Source organism: Sus scrofa, chromosome 16, assembly GCF_054392235.1.
Source record: "Sus scrofa isolate SSC_HxYL_T2T_F1_AM1 chromosome 16, Sscrofa_HxYL_maternal_Yorkshire_Landrace_v2.0, whole genome shotgun sequence".
Taxonomy (NCBI): Eukaryota; Metazoa; Chordata; class Mammalia; order Artiodactyla; family Suidae; genus Sus; species Sus scrofa.
The window spans coordinates 59,850,868-59,873,505 of NC_139398.1; the positions used below are offsets into that span (position 1 = coordinate 59,850,868).

Below are 22,638 nucleotides of genomic sequence, written 5' to 3' on the forward strand. Positions count from 1 at the left end.
TCTTTTATGGCCATGCCCGCAGCCTGTGGAAGTTCTCAGGCTAGGGACTGAACCAATGCCACAGTAGTAGCACAAGCTGCAACAGTGGCAACACCAGATCCTTAACCTACAAAACCACCAGGGAACTCCCTAAAACCCAATTTTTTAAAAAAAAATTATTCTATTGATGTATAATTGATTTACAATGTTGTGTTAATTTCTTCTGTACAGCAAAGTGATTCACACACACTCATATATACACACACATATGCTTTTTTGTATTCTTTTCCATTATGGTTTATTATAGGATATTGTATATAGTTCTCTGTGCTATACAGTAGGACCTTGTTTTTTATCCAGCCTATATATACTGGTTTGCATCGGCTAATCCCAAATTCCCAATCCATCCCTCCCCCTTGGCAACCACAAGTCTGTTCTCTATGTCTGTGAGTCTGTTTCTGTACTGTAGATAGGTTCATTTGTGCCATATTTTAGATTACACAGATAAGTGATATTCATATGGTATTTGTCTTTCTCTTTCTGACTTACTTCACTTAGTATGAGAATCTCCAGTTCTATCCATGTTCCTGTGAATGGCATTATTTCATTATTTTTTATGACTGAGTAGTATTCCATTATATATATTTACACACACACACGCACACATAAAATCTTATCCATTCATCTTCAATGTTTATCCCAGGAGATTGGATATAGTGCTAAACATTAGGATCTTGACGTCTTTTTTTTTTTTTTTTTTTTTTTTAGCTGCACCTGAGCATGTGGAAGTTTCTGGGCCAGGGATTGAACCCACACCACAGCAATGATCCAAGCCACTGCAGTGAAGGCGTCAGATGCTTAACTTACTGCACCACAAAAGAACTCCTGGGTTATCTAATCTAAATGTTTGCATTTCAATGGACATTTATTTAGTTAGTTATTTTTGTCTTTTTAGGGCCGCACCCTTGGCATATGGAAGTTCCCAGGCTAGGGTTGAATCAGAGCTGTATCTGCTGGCCTACATCACAGCCACAGCAATACCAGACCCTAGCCACGTCTGTGACCTACATCACAGCTCATGGCAACACAGAATCCTTAACCCACTGAGCAAGGCTAGGGATTAAACCTGAGTCCTTATGGATACTATTCTTCCTATTTTTGCCTACTGCCTTCATATATTTCCTAGTTTTGTTTTATGGCCACGCACGAAGCGTATGGAAGTTCTTGGGCCAGGACTGATTCAGAGGCGTAGGTGTGGAAATTCTGGATGCTTTAACTCACTGTACCAGGCTGGGGATCAAACCTGTTCCTCTGAAATGACCCAAGCCACCATAGTCAGATTTTTAACCCACTATGCCATAGTGGGAACTCCCATATATCTTCTAGTTGAATTGAAGGTAGGATATGAATTATTTTTTTGTTAGTTCTATGCTTTGGCATCCTTTTTTGGGGGGGGGGGCACACATGTGGCTAATGGAGGTTTCCAGGCTAGGGGTCAAATCAGACCTACAACTGATGGCCTACGCCACAGCCACAGCAACATCAGATCCGAGCCATGTCTGGGACTTAAACCTCAGCTCATGGCAACACCAGATGTATACTAAGGATAAAAAGCAAAAAACAAAAACAAATGAAAAAAACACTGAACAAACCTAGAAGGAAACTAACCTTAACATCATAAGAGCCACATGGGGAAAACCCACAGCAAATATCATACTTAATGGTGAAAAATTGAAATCTTTTCCTCTAAGATCAGTAACAAGCTAAGGATGTCCACTTTAACCATTTTAATTTGATATAGTACTAGAAATTCTAGCTGGAGCAATTAGGTAAGAATGAGAAATAAAAGGCATTTATATTGGAAAGGATAAAGTAAAATTATAACAGTTCACAGATGATTTATTACATGCAGGAAGCCCTAAAGATTATGTACACACACACACAATTAGAACTAATGAATTCTGCAAAAGAGCAGTACACAGTTAAAAATTGAGGGTTTTTTTGTCTATTTTTTTTTGTCTTTTTAGGGCCGCACCTGCAGCATATGGAGTTTCACAGGCTAGGGGCCCAATTGGAGCTGTAGCCATCCCTCTACGCCAGAGCCACAGCAACAGTGGATCTGAGCCACGTCTGTGACCTACATCACAACGCTGGATCCTTAACCCACTGAGCTAGAACAGGGATGGAACCAGTGTCCTCATGGATGCTAGTCCGGTTCATAAACTGCCGAGCCACGATAGGAACTCCTGCATTTAAATATGCTAATAATGAACAACCTGAAAAGGAAACTACAAAAGCAATTACAAAACAATAGGCAAAATAATCTTGAAAAAGAAGAACAAAGCTGGAAGACTCACACTTAATAATTTAAAAACTTATTACAAAGCCACAGCTATAAAAATTATGTGGTACTGGTATACAGACAGACATACAGACCAATGGAATCAAATAGAAAGTCCAGAAAAAAACCATTGCATGCGAAATAATTTTTGATAAAAAATTTTTTTTTTGACAAGGGAGCCAAAGACTATTCAATGGGGAAAGGACTGTCTCTTCATGTTGTTGGGAAAACTTGGTACCCATATACTAAGGAATTTAGCCAGGCCTTTATCTAACATCATGTATAAAACTAATTGAAAATGTCTCAGACTTAAGTGGACTAAATAAGATTTTTTCTCATTGTCCAGTGGATAAGAAGCCCAGATTTGTTATAGGCAAAGTTTTAGAAATGTTATAATCCTATATAAAACATATATAAAATATGTACATCCAAGTTGTAATTTATCACTCTTAGAGTTTTTAATTTACTTGTTCATGATCTCTGTGCTTTATAAAGGAGGGCACTGTGCCTGTTCTCCACTGTATCCCCAGCTCCCGAAGAGCACCTGACAGAAGACACCTAAGAAATACTTGTTGGAGTTCCCGTCATGGCTCAGTGGTTAACGAATCCAACTAGGAACCATGAGGTTGCGGGTTCGATCCCTGACCTTGATCAGTGGGTTAAGGATCCGGCGTTGCTGCGAGCTGTGGTGTAGGTTGCAGACGCGGCTCGGATCCCCCGTTGCTGTGGCTCTGGCGTAGGCTGGCAGCTACAGCTCTGATTAGACCCCTAGCCTGGGAACCTCCATATACTGAGGGAGCGGCCCAAGAAATGGCAAAAAGACAAAAAAAAAAAAAAAAAAAAAGAAAAAGAAATACTTGTTGAATGGATGAATAAAGAGTTTAATTTCTTAGGGCAGCTTGTTCAGTGTCCAGCTCTCATATAAGATAAGCTTTTTCAAGTCCCGCAATGTCCTTTCTGTCTGCAGGAGAAGAAGAAAATGGTGCATAGCAAAAGAGCTGAGACCGACTGAAAGGAAACCTAGCCCAGCTCTCAACTCTCAGCTCAGCGTCTTAGGAGGCGCGTCTCCACAGGCTCGCGATACGACAGGCCTCGTGGGCTGCACCCCTGTCCCTTATTGGCTGAGTTGGGGGGCGTGGGGCTCAGGCCGACCAATCACGGACGGCGTGCGTCAGCACGTGCGGAGGTCGACTTGAGAATCTGGGAGGTTTCAGGCGAGTTAGGGCTGCCTGGAGCGGAGTGGAGCTGTGGCCTCGAGACGGGGAGTTGAAGGGGGAAGCTTGGGCTCCGAATCGGCGCAGGCGGCTCTCACGCGTTCCTTCCTGCCTTTGTGCCCGCTGCCATGTGGGCTACCCTGAGGTTGGCCCTGAGGCCGTGCGCCCGCGTCCCTGTCTCCACGCTGCGCGCCTATCATGGGGCTTCCGTGGTCGCACTGGGCACTCAACCAGACTCTAGCTCTGCCATCTACCAGGTAAGGCTGGGTGAGCGGCCTGGAGGACCTAGCCTGAGTCAGTGATTCGTCTTCCACTTGTCCTCCAGGGCCGGACCGACGGGCCGAGGCACTGGCTGGACTGGGAAGCGGGTGGAGGATGGGCTCACTTTAACAGCGGCTGCTTTGTTCTCTGGATCCCATCAGGATTCTGGGACGCGCTAGGGATTCCTGAAGTTTGCAAGAGAAAATCAGATACATTTTAGTTCCCTTTTAGCAGTGGTACTGTATTTTGTATCTTTACCATCAGTTGTTCTCAAAACCTGGTTTAGCAATTGTCACCTGGAAATTTGTTCGTAGTACAGCTGCCTTAATCCTCACCCTGGATCTTTTTGGTCTCCGGGGTGGAGTCCTAGTGTTTGCATAGTTAATGAAGTTGGGGGGGGGGAGGGCCTTGGTGGCTGTCAGGTTTGGGAACCACTGGCCTAGCACAGCTCCCCCTGGCTTGTGCTTCCCAGACTTTAAATAGTTGGTTATGTTAATAGAATAGAATGGTCTATGTTAAGACCATTTATGTGTCTCAAATGGTCTTTCTTGGACTTGGGAGGCATCACAAGGTTATAGAGACAACTCCTGGTTTGTGAAATATCAGAGCTGGAAATTTTCAGTCTCTCTCATGGTTTCTAAGCCTACACAGATAACATTAAATTGTGCAGGAGTTCCTGTCGTGGCTCAGTGGTTAACAGATCCGACTAGGAACCAGAGGTTGCAGGTTTGATCCCTGGCTTCGCTCAGTGGGTTAAGGATCCCGGCGTTGCTCCGATTAGACCCCTAGCCTGGGAACCTTCATATGCCATGGGTGTGGCTCTAGAAAAGACAGACAAACAAAAAAACAAAAATTAGGAGTTCCCGTCGTGGCGCAGTGGTTAACAAATCCGACTAGGAACGATGAGGTTGCGGGTTCGGTCCCTGCCTTTGCTCAGTGGGTTAAACGATCCGGCGTTGCCGTGAGCTGTGGTGTAGGTCACAGACGAGGCTCGGATCCCGTGTTGCTGTGGCTCTGGCGTAGGCCAGCAGCTACAGCTCCGATTCGACCCCTAGCCTGGGAATCTCCATATGCCGCGGGAGCGGCCCAAAGAAATAGAAAAAAGACAAAAAAAAAACCCCCCAAAAAAACCCCACAATCATTAAATTGTGCAAATAACTTTCAGTTAAGACATTTAAAATAATTCCTGCCTTTAGGAAAACAGTAAGGTTGAAAGAAAAGCAGCAGGCTGAGGCAGAAACAGTATCCAATGAGAGGCTTCCAAAAGTCTTGTAATTTCCTGGGATCAGGAGAGAACATTTAATTCAGAAACATTGGGTGGTTACTGTGGTCTAGGCACTATTTTAGGTGTATAGTATAGATGTATAGGAATGGGATCCTAATTTTGTGGGGGAGATAGACAAAAAAGCAGTGCATCATGGTAAGTGGTGTCTAAAGCTTAATAAGGTGGTTGTATGGAAAGCTGCAGATAGGAAGTCATATGTGAGTTGGCTCTCAAGCTGGGTAATAAGTGACCAGGCTCAGGATGGGGAAGTTCTCTGGTGGCCTAGCGATTAAGGATCCGGCGTTGTCACTGCTGTGGCGGGATTTTGATCCCTGCCCTTCGGGACTTCTGTATGCGGTGGGCGTGGCCAAAAGTAAAATAAAAATAAGGATGGAGGATGGGAGGCAGACTACAAACTATACAAATTAAAGGAGTCGGAGTCATGAGAACAGAGGTACCACCCTATGCAGGTGGTTAGGGGGAATGTGGTCTTGGCAGTCATGGCCAAGTATGGAATTCATGGTGTAGATGGGATTGCGGATGTCCCCAGGTGAAGGAGGGAAGACACGTGCAGAAGCCACACTGGGGCTTCATTTTGCAGTTTGTCTGCTTAGGTATTTAAGTAGAGGAGTGGCATGATCCTGCTGACCTGATGGAATAATTAGTGTGGTGGCAGTGTGGACGATGGGTTTCCCACCATTTTGAATATAGCTTCTTGGCTGGGCGTTTTTTTGGTTGGGGTAGGCCTCTGTTTTCCAGAGCTCCTATAAAAGTTATATATTAGCCAGTTTGGAGTTGTTTTGTGATGTCTCTATGCGGAGAATGGAGAATGAAGGCCTAGAGCTTCCTGTCTGCCGTCTGTGTAGTTTTTATTTTTTTAATTTAAAAAATTTTTTTGCTTTATAGGGTTGCACCCGAGACATATGGAAGTTCTCAGGTTTGGGGTCGAATGAGAGTGGGTCAAGTCAGAGCTGTTGCTGCCAGCCTACACCACAGCTATAGCCACAGCCACGCCAGATCTAAGCCACGTCTGTGACCTACACCACAGTGGATCCTTAACCTACTGAGCGAGGCCAGGGATTGAATTGGCGTCCTCATGGTTACTAGTTGGGTTCATTACCGTTGAGCCACGACGGGAACTCCTGGTCTGTCATCTTTCTGACATCTGGCTGGGCTGATACATTTGATGGTAGCTGCTAGCTAGGGGTTAGGGAGGGTAAGCCTGAGATGTTACCTTCTTTCTCTATGTAACTTTTTTTTTTTTTTTTTTTTTTTTTGCCTTTTAGGACCCCACCTGCCGACATAAGGAGGTTCCCACGTTAGGGGTTGAATCAGAGCTGCAGCGGCCAGCCTTCACCACAGCCACAGCAACTCAGGATTCAAGCCTTGCCTGTGACCTACACCACAGCTCATAGCAACATTGGATCCTTAACCCACAGAGCAAGGCCAGGGATCGAACCCACAACCTCATGGTTCCTAGTCAGATTCATTTCCCCTGCGCCACAATGGGAACTCCTGTAACATGTTTTATGTTCTGATTCAGTCTGTACACTAGTAATCAGAATAGGGAAGTAGCTGTGGTATAGAGGAAAATGCACTGGTTTAATATTTCATGTATGTTTTAAAACTGACAACATATTTCCATAGGGGGGAAAAACATGGAGGGAGATGAGCTAAAATGTTAACAGTGGCCCTATCAGTTGGCAGAAGAGATGTTGTAGCATGTTGGTTTAAGAGCAAGGTTCTAGAGCTAGTGAGCTTTGGTTTAGATCCTACTTCTACTGCTTGTTAGCTGAATGACCCTTGAACTAGTAACTTAGCTTTTCTGTGCCTCAGTTACCTCATCTGTGTACTAGCATTAATAATTGTATGTTACAGTTGTCAAGACAATTAATGACAACTGAGAACAGTGCCTGGAATACTATAAGAAATAATAACTCAAGGAATGTTAACTCTTGCCACTTTTCCACCTCTTCTCAAGGTCATTTCATGATCTGTTTTAACCAGCTTTTGCTTCAGTAATTTAAAAAAATTTTTTAAAAATTATTTATTTATTTTGCTGCACGTGTGGCTTGTAGAAGTTCCTGGGCCAGGGATTGAACCGGTGTCACAGTAGTGACCCAAGCTGCTGCAATGACAACGCTAGATCCTTAACCTTCTGTGCCTGGGTTTTCCGAAGCACACATGGTAGGAAAAGTGAGAGCAGGCAGTGCATATTACTATTATTTATTATATATGAACATATTAGTGAGCTACTAAGAAAATGGGGCAGAGAGAAAATGTGGCCAGTGCCCCTATGTGCCATCTCCCATCCAAGGCATAGCTTTGTCTTCTGTTCCCCTTTTATAGGTTGTTTGCTTCAAAGTTTATTGCTTGTAGCTGGAGGTTCCAGGATATAAGGGTGCACCTAGGTGAAATCTTTTCTTTCTTTTCTTTTTGGCTTCACCTGTGGCATATGGAAGTCCCTAGGCTGGGGTCAAATCGGAGCTGCAGCTGCCAGCCTATACAACAGCCACAGCAATGTGGGATCTGAGCCTTGTCTGTGACCTACAGTGCAACTCATGGCAATGCCAGATCCTTAATCCACTGAATGAAGCCAGGGATCGAACCCGCATCCTCATGGATACTAGTAGGATTCATTTCCACCACACCACAGTGGGAACTTCCTAGGTGAAATCTTTTAACACCCAGCTTAACACACCTGGAAACTGGACAACTTCTGAAAACTGGAGCATGAGCATGGGAGCAAGGCCAGGGCCATGACAAGGATCATCAGCATTTTCCTTTGGTTGAGAACTAGGCTGGGCATGGCCCTAGCATTGGGTTCACCATGGGTCCAGTGATGTGCTGTGTTCTCTCACCCCTTCTTTCCTTGAGAGACTCGAAAGACTTGTCTTCTTCAATTCCCCCTAAATTACCAACTCTGGGACTTAGAGCTTCCTTGACTTTTTTTTTTTTTTTTTTTTTTTGTCTTTTTGCCATTTCTTGGGCCGCTCGCACAGCATATGGAGGTTCCCAGGTGGAGCTGTAGCCACTGGCCTATGCTAGAGCCACAGCAACTCGGGATCCAAGCCACGTCTGTAACCTACACCACAGCTCATGGCAATGCCGGATCCCCAACCCACTGAGTGAGGCCAGGGATCGAACCCACAACCTCATGGTTCTTAGTCGGATTCGTTGACAACTGAGCCATGATGCGAACTCCAGAGCTTCCTTGACTTTCTTTGTGTCTTATGTGTTTCTGTATATTAAAGGAAGTGATTAAAAAAAAAAAAAAGGAGTTACCTTGTGGCTCAGTGGGTTAAGGGTCCAGTGTTGTCATTGCAGTGGCTCAGGTCACTGCTGTGGCACAGGTTCACATGTTCAATCCCTGGCCCAGGGAATTTCCATATGCTGCGGGCATGGCCAAAAAAAAAAAAGACATCAATTCTCTCCATGCTGTTTATTATATCTGCAGCTGACACTGTTAGTTACTTAATCCATATCCATCCTTCCTGTCTCCCTTGATGATGGAATCCCAATTTTATTCAAGGTGGCAACATTCCCAGCTGTAAAAGTGTAAAAGTAGCATCCCATCCTTCTTTTCAAAACAGGCGTAGCTATGTGACTAAATTCTAACTAATGAAATACAAGCAGAAGATCCAAGCACACACAAATTAATATTTGTTCTTTTGCACACTGAGGTCTTGAGATTGTGTGCTTCTCAACATTACTGGAGTGACAGTTTCCTTTATTTTTTAACTGGGAGACTTGCTTGGCTAGGGTAAGCATCCTCTGTATAACTGACTTTAGCTTTGATTGACACCCTTCTAAATTGGGCAATGTCATTGGCTGCAGTTACTGTACCTCTGGGTTTGGGAACCTTTACTAGAGGGTTACTTGTTTTCTCTTTGTGCATAAATTACTTATCATTAGCCCTGAACTTTGATGCCCGTGGTTTGCAAAGTTGGCAGGAGCCCAGGAGGTAGAATATAGATGGAGGGAGGTCAGATAAATGATGAGCTGGGGTGAAAAATAAAAACTAAAGGCACCCCAGAATCCTACCAGCCTTTAGCTCTACAAGAAGAGCTTTGTCAAAGGACACTGCAAGGATGCATTTAGCATTGTGGGAAAAATCTGCTGGACACACAGGACATTTCACTATAAAAAAGATGGGAGAACTTATGTTTTAGAAAGGACTTGGGAGTTCCCATTGTGATGCAGCAGAAATAAATCTGACTAGTATCCATGAGGATGTGGGTTTGATACCTGGCCTCGCTCAGTGGATTGGGAATCTGGTGTTGCTGGGAGCTGTGGTGTAGGTTGCAGATACAGCTCAAACCCTGCATTGCTGTGGCTGGGGTGTTGGCCAGCAGCTGCAGCTCCCATTTGACCTGGGAACCTCCCCATATGCTGCAGGTGCAGCCCTGAAGATAAAAAGACTTAAACGTATCAGCCAGTTGTGGGTATGTAGACCTTCCATAGGATTCTCTTCAAACCAGCCAATCGTTTTCTTTTTAGGGCCGCACCTGCAGTGTATGGACGTTCCTGGGCCAGGGGTTAACCTGACTCTGCAGCTGCAGGCCTACACCACAGTCACAGCAACATCAGATCTGAGTTGTATCTGTGACCTACACTGCAGCTTGCAGCAACGCTGGATTCTTCACACTGAGTGAGGCCAGGGATCGAACCAGCATCCTCATGGATACCAGTCGGGTTCTTAACCTGCTGAGCCACAACAGGAACTCCATGTGTGGGTTCCTTTCTAGGCTTAGAAGGGCCGGCAGGCATTGTCCAGGGGTAGGGACCTCCCTATTACAGGACAAAGATTCTTTCTCTAACACTGTGCTGCATCTCTCTTTTTTATTTTCTGGATTTTGCAAGGCAAAAGAATGTAGCAGAAACCACACGCTCAGGAGCTCTTAGGGCTGTAGAGGATAGGAAATCATGTAGCTGTATTATAAAGACTATAAATTCATCTGATTTTGAACAGCTGGAAAAGCTGCTGGCCATTGTGTCACATAAAAGGAATCACATCACCAGAGATGTTAGTCACATTATGAGGAGCAACATGTATTAGTGAGATAAACCCTGAATTTTCTTTTCTTTCTTTTTTTTTTTTTTTTTGTCTTTTTGTCTTTTTGCTATTTCTTGGGCCGCTCCTGCAGCATATGGAGGTTCCCAGGCTAGGGATCCAATCGGAGCTGCAGCCACCGGCCCACACCAGAGCCACAGCAATGCAGGATCCGAGCCGCATCTGCAACCTACACCACAGCTCACGGCAACGCCGGATCATCAACCCACTGAGTAAGGGCAGGGACCGAACCCGCAACCTCATGGTTCCTAGTCGGATTCGTTAACCGCTGCGCCACGATGGGAACTCCAAACCCTGAATTTTCGAAATAATTAGCTACTTAAGGATTGTTCTTAAGCGATATGCTGACCCAACAAAATCTACAATACAGAAGGGCGAAAATTAGTCCCTCTAACCTTTTTCCACTTAGGACTGTTTATATTTTCGTGCATGTTACTCGAGAAAATTTGTAAACATAGACAGAATTTTGTCCTTTGTATTTATTTATTTATTGGCTTTTTAGAGCCGCCCCCTTGGCATATGGAAGTTCCCAGGCTAGGGGTCTAATTGGAGCTGCAGCTGCCAGCCTACACCACAGCCACAGCAACGCCAGATCCAAGCCATGTCTTCGACCCACACCACAGCTCATGGCAACGCCAGATCCTTAACCCACTGCGCAAGGCCAGGGATCAAACCCACGTCCTCATACATCCCGGTCAAGTTTGTTAACTGCTGAGCCACAGTGGGAACTCCAGAATTTTGTTCCTTTTTAAGCATAAAGTAAGATCCATTTTCCCTTGGGCTTTGTTTTTTTTTTTTTCTTTTTTGTCGTTGTTGTTTTGGCTGTGCCTGTAGCATTTGGAAGTTCTCCTGCCAGGGATTAAACCCATGCCACTGCAGTGACAATGCTGTATCCTTAACCTGCTATGCCCCAAAGGAACTTCTGGGCTTTGTTTTCAAGTATAATTTGCCAGTAAGTCTAAAGGCAAGTATTTCTTCATAGCTGGAATTTCCTTAGGATAGTGATGAATGGGCCAAAGTAGGATGGCATTCTAGCCCCCAAAGGGCTTCTGTTCCTTAGCAAGGGAAAACAAATAGAGGTCGATTAAGTTCAGTAGATGTGTAAGGGAGAAAATTGTTAAAATGAGTGGAAGTAGCCAGAAACGGTGTTGGAGATGAGCTGGAACATGAATTAGGCTTTAAAATAGGAGTGACATTTGGATAGATGGACCAGAGAGGGGTGATGGTGCAGAATAGCTTGAGCAAAAATTGACGGGCAGGAATGAATCTTTTTTATACAATGGAGTTGACCCAGCACAGAGGCCATGTGGGTGGCAAGTGGCCCAGTATGAAGGCCATGGGAGTTTGGCATGTAATGATGTTCTCCGTAACCCCTATTTTGGCAAAAAAGGGTAGTTGCTTTCCAATAATACTCTCCCTCTCTTCCTTTGCTTCTGTTTTAGGAAAACTACAAACAGATGAAAGCACTAGTTGATCAACTCTATGAGCGAGCACAGAAAATAAGACTAGGTAAGCATTCATTTGTTCTTCAGTTTATGCTTTTAATTCAGATGTCCCTTTATTATTATTTGTTTTAGGAAGAACTAGTGACATCAGGATTTTGTTTCTTCATGACTGCATTTGCTGTTGGTGGGAACGTAAATTGGAGCAGCCACTGTGGAAAATAGTATGGAGGTTCCGTAAAAAACTAAAAATAGGAGTTCCTGCTGTGGCACAGTGGGTTAGGAATCTGACTGCAGTGGCTCAGGTCACGGCAGAGATGCAGATTTGATTCTCAGCCCAGCACATTGGGTTAAAGGATCCGGCATTGCCCCTGTGGTATAGGTTGCAGCTGCAGCTTGGATTCAGTCCCTGGCCCAGGAACTTCTATATGCTGCAGGTGTGACCATAAAAGAAAAAAACAAAACAAAACAAACACACAAGAAAACTAAAAATAGAAATACAGTATGGTCCGGTAATCCTTCTCCCAGGAATATATCTGGAAAAGAGCAAAACACTAATTAAAAAAGATACATACTGGGAGTTCCTGTTGTGGCTCAGTAGGATACGAGCTTGACTAATTTGCATGAGGATGAACGTTTGATCTCTGGCGTCATTCAGTAGGTTAAGGATCCAGCATCGCTGCCATGAGCTGTGGTGTAGGTTGTAGACATGGCTCGGGTCTTGCATTGCTGTGGCTGTGGTGTAGGTTGGCAGCTGCAGCCCAGATTGGATCCCTAGCCTGGGAACTTGCATATGCCATGGATGAGGCCTTAAAAAGAAAAAAAGATACACACACTCCAGTGTTTGTCATAGCATTATTTACAGTAGCCAGGACATGGAAATAACCCAAATGGTCATCAACAGACAGTTGGTTTAAGGAGGTATGGTAAATATGTATATAGTGGAGTATTACCCAGCTGTTAAAAAGAATGAAATATTGCCATTTGCACCAACATGGATGGACCTAGAGAACATCATACTAAGTGAAGTAAGTCATACAGAGAAAGACAAATATTCTATGATTATATGATAAGTACGTTTAGATTACTTAGATGTGTAATCTAAAAAATAATTCAAATGAATCTATATATGAAACAGACAACACAGACATAGGAAACACATTTACTATTATCAAAGGGGAAAGGGAGTGGGAGCGATAAATTAGCAGTATGGTGTTTTAACAGATACAAACTACTATATATAAAATTAATAAGCAACAGGGATTTACTGTATAACACAGGGAACCATGTTCAGTGTCTTGTGATAACCTGTAATGTAAAGCAATGTGAAAAAATATAGCTGATTCACTTTGCTTCATTCCTGAAACCAACACAGAATTGTAAATCAACTGTACTTCAATTTAAAAAGAGGACTGCATTTGTTGGCATGCAGAGACTTAATTCTTTCCTATTACTTGAACAGTTTTTCTGCTCATGTAACACTTCCACTGTTTGGGGACAAATAGAAATTCAAATTCATCTTCTTTTTTTTTTTTTTTTTTAATGTCCACAGCCAAGGCATATAGAAATTCTCGGGCCAGGGATCGAATCCGAGCAGCAGTGGTGACCTGTGCCACAGCTGTGCTGTCGCTGGATCCTTTTAACACACTGTATCAGGTTGGGATCGAACCTCTGCAGGGGCAGAGACAATGCGGGACAACGCCACAGTGGAACTCCAAAATTTATCAGTTTTTTAAACTATTTCTTCTTAAGATTTTATTTCAGCCATAGCATCGCACTGAAATTTTTGTTTCCCTTGAAACAACTAAAACATCTTCTGTTCATTAGTCATCATACTATAAGCTAAATATTTTAAACTGAGTCTTTAGGAGTTCCCGTTGTGGCTCAGTGGTTAACGAATCCGACTAGGAACGATGAGGTGCCAGGTTCGATCCCTGGCCTCACTCAGTGGGTTAAGGATTCGGCATTGCCATGAGCGGTGGTGTAGGTTGCAGATGCTGTTTGGATCCTGAGTTTCTGTGGCTGTGGTGTAGGCCAGCAGCTACAGCTCCGATTAGACCCCTAGCCTGGGAACCTCCATGTGCCTCAGGAGCGACTGTAGAAAAGGCAGAAAGACCCCCCCCCAAAAAAAATTAAACTGAGTCTTTAGTTTTATTGAACTTTAGTGAAATTTAAATAGACACATGGTTAGTGGCTGCCATATTGAACAGCACAAAGCTAGCATGCACTCTTCTGCATGTGTACCCAGCACAAACATTTCTTTTCCATATCCTCAACCTTCAAGGAGCAGGTCTGAAGCTGTGTTCTTCATAGCATGTACTAAATTTTGCATAAGTAGGCCTTTTTTTTTTTGGCTTTTTAGGGCCACATCTGTGGCATATGGAGGTTCCCAGGCTAGGGGTCAAATTGGAGCTACAGCCACTGGCCTACATCACAGCCACACCATGCCAGATCCGAGCCATGTCTGTGACCTACACCACAGCTCACAGCAACGCCAGATCCTTAATCCACTGAGCGAGGCCAGGCATTGAATCCTCATGGATCCTAGTCAGATTCGTTGCTGCTGAGCCCAAGGGGAACTCCCAGCAAAATTTTTGATGGATTCCTATTTGGTTTAAATAAAAACCTTATATATTTTGTCCATTGAGTGTGATTTAGGCGGTAAAATGTCCTGCTGGTAGGTTTTCCAGAAAGATGACGAGACTCATACTCCTGAAGCTGTCTTGGAATAAGGCGCTGTTTCCTGGAAAAGAACCAAAACTCTTGCTGAAGTGAAAGTATGTTTTCTTAGGGAGCAGAATTGATGAATTGATTGCTCCCTTAGGATATCGAGATGAGTAATTTGAAGCAGAGAAGCAGTAGTGTGCTCTAGTCCTGAGCAGGCCTTCTTGAAGGGGAAGCTGGCAAAGGACACCCTTGGCCTTCTTTGCAGTGTTGCCAGGCGTCAGTCCTGTTATGTCAAGAAATGGGTGTTAAACAAGTATATATAATTTTCAAGTAATATATACATACTGTATATTTCTATATATATTATAGAAATTCTGGAGTTCCCGTGGTGGCGCAGTGGTTAACGAATCAGACTAGGAACCATGAGGTTGCGGGTTCGATCCCTGCCCTTGCTCAGTGGGTTAACGATCCGGCGTTGCCGTGAGCTGTGGTGTAGGTCGCAGACGCGGCTCGGATCCCGCATTGCCGTGGGAGCGGCCCAAGAAATAGCAAAAAAAAAAAAAAAAAAGAAATTTTGGAAAATATAAAGAAGAAAACATCACCCATCAGTAATCCCCCAAACAATATTTTTTAATGGTCTGAACATACTTTTATTTCTGTATTTTTATCTTTTTTTTTTTTTTTTTTTTTTAAGGGCCTCAGCTGGGGCATGTGTAGGTTCCCAGGCTAGGGGTCGAATTGGAGCTGTAGCCACCAGCCTACACCACAGCCACAGCAATGCAGGATCTGAGCTGTGTCTGTGACCTCCACCACAGCTCACGGTAACGCTGGATCCTAAACCTACTGAGTGAGGCCAGGGTTCGAACCTGCGTCCTCATGGATACTTGTCAGATTCGTTTCCAGTAAGCCATGATGGGAATTCCTTATTTCTTTATTTCTAAAATTTATCTTATTGAAGTATAATTGATTTACATTGTTGTGTTAATTTCTGCTATACAGTGAAGTGATTCAATTATTCGTATATACTTTTTTTTCATTATGGTTTATCACAGGATGTTGACTATAATTCCCTCTGCTATACAGGTGGACCTTACTGGTGTTTTTTTTTTGGCTGCAGCGTGCAGCAGCTTGATGTGGGATCTCAGTTCCCAGACCAGAAATTGAACCTGGGCCACAGCAGTGAAAGCTCTGTGTCCTAATCAGTGGGCCACCAGGGAACTCCCAGCCTCGCTGTTTTGTTTTCTTTCTTTCTTTATTTTATTTTTTGACTGCTCTGAGGCATGTGGAGTTCCTGGGCCAGGGATCAGTTTCAAGCCGCAGTTGCAACCTATGCTGCTGGTGTGGCAATGCTGGGCCCTTTGACTCACTGTGCTGGGCCAGAGATTGAACCTGTGTCCTGGCACTGCAGAGGTGTAGCTGATCCTGTTGGGCTACTGTGGGAACTCCCTGACCTCTTATTTATTTATTTTTTTGTCCACATTTATGGCATATGGAAGTTCCGGGGCCGGGGATTCAACTCATGCCTCTGCAGCTGCAGTGACCCAGGCTGCTGCATTCAGATCCATAACCCACTGCGCCATAGCAGGAACTCCTAAACATCCATTTTTGATGCAGTTCTGGTGGATCTCATAATAATGTTAACAATAGAATGTGTCCTCATATGTGTTTGGTTGATTTTGTGCACTTCCCCTCTGGGTACATTATTCTTTGGTTTTTGTGATGTGAATGCCGAAAGGTTAGCTTAGCATTGGTTGTGTTAATCAGGAGTTGGCAGGATTATTCGCGTTGGTGGTATAGTGGTGAACATAGCAGCCTTCCAAGAGTTGGGAATATTATTCATGCCACTGTAGAATTTAAACATCCCTCTGACTTTTTTTTAGTGACCGTCCTTGTTTTCTTCTTTTTTTTTATTACTCAATTTATTACATCTGTAGTTGTACAATGATGATCATCGCAATCCAATTTCACAGGATTTCCATCCCACAACCTCAGCGCATCCCCCCACCCCCCAAACTGTCTCCTCCAGAGACCAGAAGTTTTTCAATGTCTGTGAGTCAGCATCTGTTCTGCAAAGAAGTTCCGTCTGTCCTTTTTTCAGATTCCACATGTCAGTGAAAGCATTTGATGTTGGTGTCTCATTGTATGGCTGACTTCACTTAGCATGATAGTTTCTAGGTCCATCCATGTTGCTAAAAATGCCGGTATTTCATTCCTTTTAATGGCTGAGTAATATTCCATTGTGTATATATACCACATCTTCTGGATCCACTCCTCTGTCAATGGTCATTTAGGTTGTTTCCGTGTCTTGACTACTGTAAATAGTGCTGCAGTGAACATCGGAGTACATGTGTCTTTGCGAGTCATGGTTTTCTCTGGATAGATGCCCAGGAGTGGGATTACTGGATCAAATGGTAGTTCATTTTTAGTTTTCTAAGGAATCTCCATACTGTTTTCCACAGTGGTTGCACTCTGACTTTTAAATTTATGAAACTTCCTAAGTAATATTGAGACAAGAGGAAGGAGCAGTGTTTCAAGCTGCTTCAAAAGTTAAGCCTTAAAGTTTTCATTTAAGAGAACTTGTCGGGAGTTCCTGTTTTGGTGCTGTGGTTAACAAATCAGACTAAGACCCATGAGATTGTGGGTTTGGTCCCTGGCCTTGCTCAGTGGGTTAAGGATCCCGTGTGGCTGTGGCTGTGGTGTAGGCTGGCGGCTGCAACTCCAATTGGACCCCTAGCCTGGGAACCTCCATATGCCGAGGGAGCGGCCCTAGAAAAGGCAAATAAAGACCAAAAAAAAAAAAAAGAGAGAGAGAGAACTTGTGATATGGGAGTTCCCGTTGTGGCTCAGTGGGTTACAAACCCAACGTATCCATGAGGACTCCCCTTTGATCCCTGGCCTCACTTAGTGGGTTAAGGATCTGGTGTTGACTTGAGCTGTGGTGTAGGCCACAGGCGCGGCTTGGATCCCAAGTTGCTGTGGCTGTGGTGTAGGCCGGCAGCTGCAGCTCTGATTCAACCCCTAGCCTGGGAACTTCCATATGCCTCGGTGTGGCCCTAAAAAAAAAAAAAAATTAAAAAATAATAAATAACTAAATAAAAAGAGGGAGAGAACGTGTGATAAATAAAAAGGTCAGCAATGAGTGGTGGACTCTTGTCCTCTTTTTTGTCTTGTCTTTTCTTCCTGCCTCACTGCTCCCTTTGTTTCAGGTGTTTCTGGGCGCCGATGTTGCTCCCCCCTTTGGTTCCTGATAGAGCGTGTGGGATTGCTTGAGGAGTGGCCTGGTCCCTTCTGTGGTTAGAACAGGGATTCTCCCAGCACTGTTTATTCATGGTAGCTAGAACTAAGTATTTTGATTAACACAAGTTAACTGAAGGGCTGTCGGTGTTGTGATAGATTCAGAAGTGTTTAGTTTTTCTAAAACTGGGTAATCACTTTACTGATATAGAAGCAGGGTCTTTTAATGACCTTAACACAGGCTTGTGTATTTTTTTTTTGTTTTGTTTTGTTTTGCTTTTGTCTTTTTATTTTTATTTTTATTCATTTTTTGTCTTTTCAGGGCTGCACCAACGGCATGTGGAGGTTCCCAGGCTAGGGGTCTAATTGGAGCTGTTACTGCCGGCCCACGCCACAGCCATAGCAGTGCCAGATCCAAGCTGTGTCTGTGACCTACACCACAGCTCACGGCAACTCTGGATTCCTAACCCATTGATCGAGGCCAGGGATCGAACCAGCATTCTCATGGATACTAGTAGGATTCATTGCCTCTGCGCCACAACGGGAACTCCCCAAAATATTTTTACATGGAAGTTAAACTCCATGCCTGTAGTTCCAACAATGCAAATAGCATGATTGAAATGACCACAGTTTGTCATTGGTGCTGCAGAGGCAGACAGCTGTGTCATGACTGCCCCCTGGTGAGAAGATGCTATAAACTGTAAAATGCTTCCTGATTTTAGGGATGTTAAAATGTAAACAAACTGTGTTGTCACTACAGTGGTTCGGGTCACTGCTGTGGCTCAGGTTCTGTCTCTGGCCTGGAAACTTCCACATGCTGTGGGTGTGACAAAAAAAAAAAAAAAAAATCTGCTTAGATACAGGAAAAAGTCCTGATTTGAAAATAACGTCATGCTGCTTGGTAGCTGGTTTGAAATTGGTATGAACTTATCTTTTCACCTAAAAAGAAATAGCTTTCTTTTTTGCTTTTTTAGGGGCCCACCTGTGGCATGTAGAAGCTCCCAGGCTAGGGGTCGAATTAGAGCTATAGCTGCTGGCCTGTGCCACAGCCACAGCAGTATCAGATCTGAGCTGTATCTATGACCTACACCCACTGAGTGAGGCCAGGGATCGAACCTGGGTCCTCATGGGACTAGTCGGGTTCATTACCACTGACCCATGACAGGAACTCCCAGAAATAGCTTTCTTAAATAGCTGGATATTTTAGTAGATAAAGAGTAGGTAAAGAGCAAATTCTTCGCAACAGTGTAGGTAGACATATTAAGGTTTAGTTTGTCCCACTCCTGGGCATCTATCCAGAGAAAACCATGACTCGCAAAGACACATGTACTCCGATGTTCACTGCAGCACTATTTACAGTAGTCAAGACACGGAAACAACCTAAATGACCATTGACAGAGGAGTGGATCCAGAAGATGTGGTATATATACACAATGGAATATTACTCAGCCATTAAAAGGAATGAAATACCGGCATTTTTAGCAACATGGATGGACCTAGAAACTATCATGCTAAGTGAAGTCAGCCATACAATGAGACACCAACATCAAATGCTTTCACTGACATGTGGAATCTGAAAAAAGGACAGACGGAACTTCTTTGCAGAACAGATGCTGACTCACAGACATTGAAAAACTTCTGGTCTCTGGAGGAGACAGTTTGGGGGGTGGGGGGATGCGCTGAGGTTGTGGGATGGAAATCCTGTGAAATTGGATTGCGATGATCATCATTGTACAACTACAGATGTGATAAATTCATTGAATAATAAAACAACAACAACAACAACAAAAAGGTTTAGTTTGATCCTTTGTTCTGATGGGTCACCTTGGTTTGCTGAGCATAGGTTATAGATGTTACAGATATTCCCCGATACCCAGCCTGGCAGCCGTTGAGCTGGGCAAGATTTGGTGCCCCCCTCACCTCACAAAGCCTCATCAGGTTACCTAAGTGGACTCTCCAGTTCTTCTATTTCTCTTCCGTCTGGAGCAACATCAGGAAATGCCAAAGACAGTCTCTGCGTCAGAATACTCACCAAAGGTGTTCAGCTCTCTCCTGTTTGGGGGGCCTGAAAAGTTATGCATCACTCAGGGCATCTTTAGCTAAGTTTTGTTGTGCTTATCATGGAAGTCACTTCTAAAGTAATGCTTTTTACCAGGTCCAAATGAAGTTAGGAATTTCCAGATTTCACATGGCCTATAGTACAGTGCTGGATATTTATAGTAGAAATTTAATGAATGGGAATCCCCCTGTGGCACAGCAGGCTAAGAATCTGTCATTGTCACTGTTGCAGCTCGGGTCCCTGCTGAGTTGGATCCCTGGCCCAGGAACTTACACATGCCTCGGGTGTGGCCCAAAAATCAAAAGAAATTTAATGTGGTGAAGATGAGACAGTATTTTCAATGCATAGGATACAGAGGAAATACTATAGAATTTCCTTAAGTAATTAGAAAATGTGTGATACACTGTGGGCTCAGGGATAGGGTGATTTTTTTTTTTTAAATGCCAGTTTTGAACAGTCTGAAAAAGTAGCTGTTTTTCACAGGACATGGTAAACTTTATTAAAAGTACTCTATTTTGGACTGTTATGTGTTTTTCTTTTTTTTTTTTTTTTTTGTCTTTTTGTTGTTGTTGTTGCTGTTGTTGCTATTTCTTGGGCCGCTCCCTCGGCATATGGAGGTTCCCAGGCTAGGGGTTGAATCGGAGCTGTAGCCACCGGCCTACACCAGAACCACAGCAACGCGGGATCCGAGCCGCGTCTGCAACCTACACCACAGCTCACGGCAACGCCGGATCGTTAACCCACTGAGCAAGGGCAGGGACCGAACCCGCAACCTCATGGTTCCTAGTCAGATTCGTTAACCACTGCACCACGACTGGAACTCCCTGGACTGTTATGTGTTTTTCTGGTGTCAAATTAAATGGAGACCTTATATTGTATCTGTCTCATCTAACCATGTTTTTTTTATCATAGGAGGTGATGAGAAAGCCCGCGCACGTCACGTTTCAAGAGGAAAACTATTAGCCAGAGAAAGAGTGGACAGTCTTATCGACCCAGGGTTGGTACCTGCCCAAACGCTGGCTCAGGGGGTTCTTTATGTCATGGTACTTTCTTAGGTAGTTTGGTAAATAGACGATATTATTTTTATTTTTTGCTTTCTAGGGCCGCACCCGCACATATGGAAGTTCCCAGGCTAGGGATCGAATTAGAGCTGCAGCTGCTGGCCTATGCCACAGCCACAGCAACCCCAGATCCGAGTCATGTCTGCAACCTACGCTGCAGCTCATAGCAATGCCGGATCCTTAACCCACTGAACTAGGCCAGGGATTGAACCCGCATCCTCCTGGATACTAGTTGGGTTTGTTGCCGCTGAGCCACAATGGGAACTTCTAAAAGAGTTGTTCTGACTGCTGTTTTGTGAGTAGACTGTGGCCCTTGACGGTAGAAGCACCAAGACCAATTAGAGAGAGCATTGAAGACTCAGACGTATTGCCTTTTAGGCCATGCACACGCACATGCCCAGCCTGGAGACAAACACCATCAACATCTAATGTGTATCCTTCTATACTTTTTTTTTCTTTGGCCTCACCTGTGGCATACGGAAGTTCCCTTGCCAGGGACTGAGTCCCAGCCATAGCTGTGACTTATACCGTAGCTGTGCCAGATTTAACCAACTGTGCCAGGCCAGGGATCAAACCTGCACCTCGGCAGCAACCCGAGCCACTGCAGAGACAGCACCAGGTCCTTAACCGGCTGGGCCACAGCAGGAACTCCACCTTCTGTGCTGTTTTTATGCATAAGTGGCTCAGACATATTTTTTTTAAAAGGAAAAATGGGGAGTTCCCGTTGTGGTGCAGTGGAAATGAATCCAGCTAGGAACTCTGAGTTCGATCCCTGGCCTTGCTCAGTGGGTTAAGGATCCGGCGTTGCTGTGGCTGTGGTGTAGGCCAGCTGCTGTAGCTCCGATTTGACCCCTAGTCTGGGAACCTCCATATGCCGTGGCTGCGGCCCTAAAAAAAAAGCAAATAAATAAATAAATAAATAAAGGGAAAAATGGAATCATACAAAATGTGGTGTTTTATAGCCCCACTCTTTCCCTACTCGGTGTGTCTTGAACATTTAAGTAAAAGAGACAGAATAATACAGTGGTTAAGAGCCTTATTAAAGAGCCTATTACAACCCAGCCCTGCCACTTCCTAGGCCATGTGTGACCCTAGACAACTGACCTGATCTCTGTGTTTCAGTTTCCTCATCAGTCAGTGGGGATCCTAATGGGACCCCCATATCAGAAGGTAGTTCTGAGGAATGAATGAGTTAGTGTTTCTGAAGCTCCTAGGAGAGAGGCTGGCACGTGGTAAGTGCTGCATAAGTGTTAGGTGCTCTTCTCTTTTTATGTTATTACTAATCGCATCTAGTGTTCCCTTGGATGGCTGTGCTGTGTTGATCCCCAAAGCAGTCCTGCTAGATTTTGTTTTAGACATTTTTCTTTTTGGAGACTTTACGTGCACCATGCCTGTTTGAAACATTGCCTCAATGAAGAAAAAAAAAATCTTTTCCACGTCTAACTGTTTAAATCTGGGTTTTTAAAAAATGGCATTAATTCAAGCATCATCCTTTCTTCCATTCAGGTCTCCATTCTTGGAATTATCCCAGTTTGCAGGTTACCAGTTGTATGGAGATGAGGAGGTCCCCGCAGGTGGCATCATTACAGGCATTGGGAGAGTGTCGGGGTGAGTACTCTGTCCACGCTCAGCTACGTGGGTCAGGAGGCAGGCTGGCGAGGCAGGGCATCCAGCATTCATGCTCTTTGTATGAGCATGCGAGCTTTATGCTCGTTATTATTATTTAGGCCTGAGACGTCCAACCCACACATGTGTTAGACGCATCTGTGGCACTTTAGGGACAAAAATTGAGGGGGAACCCTCAGCAATGGTAATGGGGGCCCGTCCAGACCTTGGTACTTAATCAGAACCTCCAGGTGTGGACTGGGCGTGGGTAGTTTTCCAAGGCCCTGCAGGTGATCTCTTGCAGTTCGACCATGAAAACCGCTGTCTTAGAGGAGTCGTTTTCTGAGTGTGGTCCCCAGGGAGCATCTGCCTCACCTGAGAACTTGTTAGAAATATCGATGATCAGGTCTCACCAGAAAGTACTCGATCAATTCTGG

At 44.3% G+C, this 22,638-nt stretch overlaps 1 protein-coding gene across 3 annotated transcripts in view; it reads left to right on the plus strand.

Moving 5' to 3' along the window:
• The first annotated feature begins 3,523 nt into the window (after positions 1-3,523).
• Positions 3,524-22,638, plus strand: part of MCCC2 (methylcrotonyl-CoA carboxylase subunit 2) — a 79,727-nt gene continuing 60,612 nt past the window's right edge. For all 3 annotated transcript variants that reach the window (XR_014831505.1, XR_014831504.1, XM_005672531.4), the window contains exons 1-4: positions 3,524-3,791; positions 11,576-11,642; positions 20,448-20,532; positions 22,103-22,204. Coding sequence is in view for 1 of the 3 variants with exons in the window: in XM_005672531.4 (XP_005672588.2) it covers positions 3,663-3,791; positions 11,576-11,642; positions 20,448-20,532; positions 22,103-22,204 (383 nt within the window). In the remaining 2 variants the exon portion in view is untranslated. The remainder of the gene's footprint in view (positions 3,792-11,575; positions 11,643-20,447; positions 20,533-22,102; positions 22,205-22,638) is intronic.